The 6,987-nt window shown below is 41.4% G+C and overlaps 1 protein-coding gene across 1 annotated transcript; it reads right to left on the bottom strand.

Annotated features, from left to right (window-relative positions):
- Positions 1 to 51: 51 nt before the first annotated feature.
- Positions 52 to 5,028, bottom strand: LOC126387145 (brain-specific angiogenesis inhibitor 1-associated protein 2-like; the record flags this gene model as incomplete). Its single annotated transcript, XM_050039697.1, has 2 exons — positions 52 to 1,419; positions 4,876 to 5,028. Coding segments are annotated over 2 exons (447 nt in total), but the record flags the coding sequence as incomplete, so codon positions are not given.
- Positions 5,029 to 6,987: the final 1,959 nt, after the last annotated feature.

Raw genomic sequence — 6,987 nt, forward strand, 5'->3', positions numbered from 1 at the left:
TTTTTTTTTTTTTTTTTTTTTTTAGAGAAGAAGGAAGTCAATGTCTTGTGATGGCTTTCTTACCAGCAGATATCAAAACATCAATTAAGTACTCAGGTTGCAAGTCAGCTTTTCCTAAATAAAAGTTTTAAATAGGAAAGGTATTTTTATGTTAAAAATGCCCTCCAGTATTTTGTGCACCTCAGACCGAAACTGTCTTATTACAGGACACTCCCAAGATAGATGCCAGTGATTTGCATCCTGGCTCCTGCACAATTTCCAGCACTTGGGAGCCTCTCCTGTAGCATGTGCTTTCTGCTTTGGGCTGATGAAGAATCTAATGAGACATTTCCAACCAAATTCTCTTTGTGTATATTAATTAGTCCACTGCCATGTGTTGTTTTTTTAAATTATAAAACAGGCAGAGGCGCTTTAAAAACACTGTGAAAGTATGGCTGGGCAATATACTGATATCTTGATATGACACTAGATACCACATACATTATGGATATCGTAATATCATTAGTGCTGTCTCTTCCTGGTTTTAAAGGCCATATTTAAGTAAAGTGATAGAGCCGCATTACTAATGATGATCTATCAAAAATCCCATTGTGCAAATGCTGTCGCAATATCGACATTATGATGTGGTAAAAAATATTGAGATATGTGATTTTCTCCATATCGCCCAGCCCCATGTGAAAGTATCACAGAGAAATGCAGGCAGTCCGTATTCAGGAACTGTGCCTTTAAGCGAGCCATCAGGACTTCTGTGAAGTTGTGATGTCACAACTCTACTACATAAAGGTAGAACGTGCTGTTACAGTGACTTTACAGTCATTCCCTTGCTGAAATGGCAGTGCAGAGAAGCTGAAAGCACAGATTTGGAAGACCTGGAAACAATGACCAATCAGAGCAGACTGGGCTTTTTTGGGAGGGGGGGCTTAAAGAGACAGGCGCTAAAAGGCAGCGTTTCAGACAGAGGGTGAGTACAGGTGTTCCAGCACAGACTGTAAACGGAAAGTCAAGTATTTTTTGAACATTAAAGCATGTAAACATGTTCTAATGGAAACCCCAGATCTAAATATGAACCTGAAAATCAGCATAATATGGGAACTTTAAAGTTTCTTTTACCAAAACCGCTTTGCCTTATGAAGAGAGGACAAATAAAAAATAAATAGAAACAGAAAACAAACTCACTGCTGGGTGTCCCATGCCACTGCCCATGAAAACAGCCAGCTCTGGGGGCACAGGAAGAGGCTGGGCCCCGGGGATAGGGTCTGAGATGACCAAGTTGGATTTGGAGGTATGCAGGGGGCTCGTGCCACCGAGGGCGGCAGAGCCCATCTGCTGGGCCAGGAGCATGGCCCTCTCTGGCAGCTTGTTAGGGTCTGAGCAAGCCTGTTGCCACACTGGGATCTTCTGGGTCAGAAGGTCTTTACCCTGGAAGCAGGAAGGAAAGATTGGAGAAACACACACACACACAAACATAAAAATATGATATTGATGTAGCGGCAACGTGACCAGAGAAAAAGCTCAGTTAAGCATTTTCTTTGCTAAACCTTCAATTTTCTCCCTATTTTCTCTCTCTTACAAAAAAAGCATTTAGTTCTCAGAGGTTTGTTCTCACTCTGTAGCCTTGACCACTGCCCTTTGCACAGCTATGGTGATGTGCTGCGTGGGTGAGGCTGTGGGATGGACATACATACAACCATGCTGCCCACTGCAGCATCTCACAGCCTGTGGACACGGCTGTTCTTTCTACAACCACAGAAGTAGAGTTTAATGAACAGACTGAAATCCACACTGTGTGTGACTGTATGGTATACATACATGCACACACGTGTGGAAGACATGGACAGTTTTGTCTCTTTGTATGTAGTAAGTCGCAGCTCCTACCATCTCTTTCTCCCTCTTTCATACACGCGCACACACACACAGACACACTCCATTTTGCACAAAGACAAACACACACTAGGAACCCTCTGGGAGAGGGTTCTTCAGTCTGCTGAAGGTAACCTCTTCCTACGCACAGCCCCATCCTGATTAATGACTAGACTCCATGTTGCAAAAAGAGGAGGCAGCACAGTCCACACACACACACACACACACACACAAACACAGTCCTCCTCCAGCCACACACACACACACACACAAACACAGTCCTCCTCCAGCCACATCTTCAGGCTGGCAGCTGACACCCACCAGTAATCCCCAGAGACTGATATACTTCATTACCGAAGAATATCAAATTCTTGGATAATGGACAAAACAACAAGCATAAAAAACTAAAGCCTTGTTAATATCGCTCCATTACCTTTGATGTTATGATAAAGAGGGGGGGATCTGTTTGGATTCAAAGGTTCTTTGCTTCAAATGTCAGCAGCGATGTGAAAACAACAAGCAGGTATTACAAAACTCTGTAATGACTGCTGTAAACAAAATGGGTGAGAAACTGTTTGCCACTCTTGTCCCGTTTGTTGCACTGAGCTTTGATTCCGGTCCATCTTTATCTACATTCGACGCTTATTTTCCCCACTGAAGTCTTTCATGAACTGAACAAGCGAGGAAGCTCTCCATCCGAAAAGGTGGCCAGACGTGCGAAGGTGCAATGATGGATTACGGCTTCAGATATGCCTGTCAGCTGGGCATTGTCTACCGTCTTAATGAATTTTTAAAATGAGGAGGCCCCTGTGAGCGGTCAAAGCTAATGCGACTTTGAATTATATATCTCCTCGTTTGCTCTTTTTGCTGAACAATGGTCTACAGCAGGTGAGTCTTCAAATAAAACACAGATGACAGATGGGGAGAAGTTGGCTAGAATCAACACAATAGCAGGAAGGGAATGAGCTAAGTTTTATGAATTGATCTAACAAGCTCTGCCTTTTTCAAAATGAGGGACAGACACTTTTGTTCCTGATTAGCTGAAAGATCAAAAGTACTGAACCACTAGTTAGTGAGAAACTGCCGCAGAAAAGTGCTGATGAGTGTACAAATTATTCAAGGAAACACTAGTTCAAGGTGACAATAAACTCATATCTGTGCGAAGCCGTTATTGAAGGATGAAAAACAACTTTCTCAATCAGCTTCTTGCTTTGAGTGACACATGATTAAATCAAATGAGACACTGGGTATTTGCCTCTTCCTCCCTTCCTTTCTCGCTCATTTTAAGAGGGCAGGGCTCAGCTGGGAAAAAGTGATGTAATGCATTTCTGTGCACCAATCAGAGTTTAGTAACGTTTCAAAATACGATGACAGCTGAGTTGTTGTTTGCTTGTGTTGCCATCACTGTCAATCAAATGTGGTCAAAACAACACCCGCGCAGTCCTAATGAGGCAGAATAGTTTTTGAGTGGAAAACTCTAAATAAAATAACGCCTATAGATTTTATTTTTCTCTGAACTTTAACTTAGGTTGTTTTCTTAGGATTTGTATTAGCTTCCCTTTAGTATATTTTGCCACTTTTATATTTCAACATTGTCAGGATCAGCCTCACAGTTTGCACCACCCTCACTGACTGTTTCCATGAGGCATGGTGCACTTTACTTTTAAACTTATTTCTTTGTTTCTGCTTATTCATTTAGCTATTTTTCTTAAATCTAACTTTAGTTCTACTTTTATTTTTGTTTAGTGTAAAGGGAGACTGGTAATAAAGAATTTCATTGTAAGGTGTAAACCGCTATGACGATAAACTTCTTGAATCTTAAACATATTTTTGACAAATCGCTTAATTTTTGAGCTAAAAGTTAAAGTTTTCACTGTGTTCCACCCTTGTTTTATATTTTGGTACTGTCCGACAAGACAAATATGGCTTCAATTTGTATGCCTTTCAGTTTGCCATCCAGCATTAAAAAAACTACAACTCCCAGAAGGTGGAGCTCCTACCACCAGGGTTGCACACAGGTGTATTGCATACAGCCAGTGATTGGTTACTTTTACCAGCCTGTCCATTGTTGCCTCATGTATGCTCTGATGAAGGTCTTATAGACCGTAAGCTCAACAATAACGTGAAGTACTAAGTGTGCGGAAATCTTTTTCTACCTACCGTGCTAAAAGTGAAAAACAAAAGGTTGTTGCTAGAATGGGAGGATGATGTATGACTACAGTAGAAGCTGCAGGTCATACATCATGCATCTTTGCATCTCAGTAGCAACACTAAAATCTTGTTGTGAGCTAGCAAGTCAACTTGTCTTGTATTTTGCCTACGTTAAAGACGTAACAGATAAAGCTGTTTGCAGAGTGGATGTACCACAGGATGTACCTTTTTATTAGCTACACCTGCAGGGCACATACGGCATAGGGTTGTATGAATCACTGGCAAAACAAGAAGGTAAGCTTTCATTTTGGGATTGTTTCATTAGATTTTCGACTCCTAATGTTTGCTCAACATGAGCAAGTTAACAATTTCACATTTACAGAGTACAGTCAGCTACGGGATAAAGTTTTTGCAACTGCCAGCTGGTACCGGCAAAACAAATGCCATTGGGTCCATTATGGACACTAACAAACACACTAGATGCCCATATTAACAGTTGGTTAAATAGTTAAGATGGATATGGTTATGCTGGAGCTACCGCTACCATGACCCATGCTAATATTGATCCTATCGCTTTAAAATGTATGCTAGATGTCAATCTCATTGTCATGCTCAATGGAGTATGTCCAACTTTTAACCACACACCCATCTTCTGTTTGAGAAAGAATGTTAACCAAAAAACTGGAAGTAACAGTGGCTGTAATAGGGCTTTAAAGTGGCAGTATTGACTGAAACAGCTGTCCTCTTGAGAACATAGACCATGACTGAAACATATCCTTATCTATTCTTATTTTAAGGCTCTAATGTCTCTCCTTGACATTGTTTGATTGTAAAAAGTCTTCTTGGTGGTCTAGTGACACTTACCTTGCCGTGATAGGCGCTGTTGTTCTTGGCCACGGCACATTGGCGGTCCACCAGGAAGCAGTACCTGCGACGCTCCTCAGACAAGGCTGTCTTGTAACCCTCTGCAATAAAAGTGTCCAGCTCAGTCTGCTTACTGCTGATGGTCTCCACAAACTGGTGGGAAAACACACAATGACACATGAACATGGGATATAATATCTACAGAATTGTGCACAAAAGTAACAACATGCTGGTGTTAGCAACAATGTGGGCATTGAATATTTTCTTTTCTTTCATATGCCTTATTATTGCTGTTAAAGGTTTTACAAATTCTGGTTACTAATGCACTGCAGGTTCTTCACAGCTTAATGCCAGGAGCCATTTTCACATTGAGAAGGTAAAGCCCATGGTCAGAAGGACTGACGGGGAAATGGTCCAAGCAGCTAGCTGACATCTAAGTACTTTTTGTTTTAATAACACCATGTTTCACTTTAACACAATTACACGCATTCACACAGCAGCTCAGTGTAGCTCAGGCTTGTACTGCCAATCACTGCACAGTTCCAGCGGGGCAATTAGGGGTTAAGTGCACCATGGCGCTAATAGTTGTGCAAGTAGAGAGCCTTAGTCAGTAACTTTCTCAGGCCAGAATTTCCCTGCCGAATGCTACAGAGGCAAGGCAATTATGACTGAAGATCCCGCAGTGTGGAGGAGGGATTGCTCACAAAGAACCTCTAATCCATTTTTACGTGTCAGCCAACAGGTGTGCTAATGTATGCATAAAAGTGAGTAACAGAGACAGAAAAGGGGGGAGACCTGGTGTGTCACTTTGTCTCAGCATGAGCTCTATAGAAATGGAACATGTCATAGAGTTCACTGACCACACACCAAATGGTCAGAAACAGTGTTGAGGAGCTACAGTGCAAGGAGTCTTATTTTGAAAGGTAGGTTGTATTGAAGTGTTTTGTGACCATGTGGACACACATCAGACATTTACAAACGGCAGAGTTTGCATGTTGGTAGCTTCAAGTTTTCAATACTGTAGTTTTCAAAGTAGGTCGACTGTGTCCAGTTTCATGGCTTTCATACTGTAACATCTGCTGATTAATACTGACCTAGAAGAGAGGGTTATATTTACTTGCAATGATTTGACCTAGACTGAACTTTTCTTTGGGGTATTGACTGGGTTGAAGTTTGCCATGGGGTATGTTTCTCATATATATTGGAAATCAAAAACACATACACAGCAGTGGTGCCCCCAAGGGGGGGTCAAGAGGGGCCATAACCCCTGCCTCCAGCGAAAACAACTGAAGGCTGCATTACTGCTTTAAAGAGGCTGTGGCACACTCACTTTTTGAAGCTAGATAGTGGTATCTTGTGAAACTAGATGACGTAAGGCATCCATTGGTACCAATCATGTCGGTATAGCTTGCCAGAAAGAGGGCTAATTTACACTCCAAAGTTAGGCTAAATTTTGGCATGTCCAGTGGTGTAGTGGCAATTGATGAGTTGGGTGGGTGTACAACTAGATAGATGGGTTGGCTACCAAGGACAAAGTGGGTATACTCTCCTATATATTCCAATGTTTTTTAGCTAATAGGTGGGTATACTGTAAGCGGCCAGAAAAAAAAGACACAGGTATACCGTCTCTACCTGCATATACCCTCCACTACACCACTGGGCATTGCCATTTCCAAGGGGTCCCTTGAGCTCTCAAGATATCTGAATGAAAATGGGTTCTAGGGGTACTCACAAGTCTCCCCTAAACTTGATATGGCTTCTTCCCAGTAAATGTTTTGCTCTTTACAATCAATGCACTCGTTTATATTTAAGCTGATCATGTCTTTTTAAAGAAAAGGACAACCGGCTTCTTTGAAGTACAATGAAGCGTCTAACATGTATAGATACAAAACACATTAAAACATGTTAACTGTAGCGGTATTAGTCTATGCAGTACGCACATCAGATAATTAGTACTAGTAACTGTAAAATAAGAAACCAAAGTGTATCAGCAATCCCTTATTTTCCAATCTCTCCATATTTATATAGATATCAACGAGCCTGTATACCTAAACAGCACAATCAAACTTCTTGAACTTATTTATAGCTTTTGGTTTTGGTTTGCCACCCCAT

This window comes from Epinephelus moara, unplaced genomic scaffold (genome assembly GCF_006386435.1).
Source record: "Epinephelus moara isolate mb unplaced genomic scaffold, YSFRI_EMoa_1.0 scaffold2375, whole genome shotgun sequence".
In the NCBI taxonomy this organism is placed as follows: Eukaryota; Metazoa; Chordata; class Actinopteri; order Perciformes; family Serranidae; genus Epinephelus; species Epinephelus moara.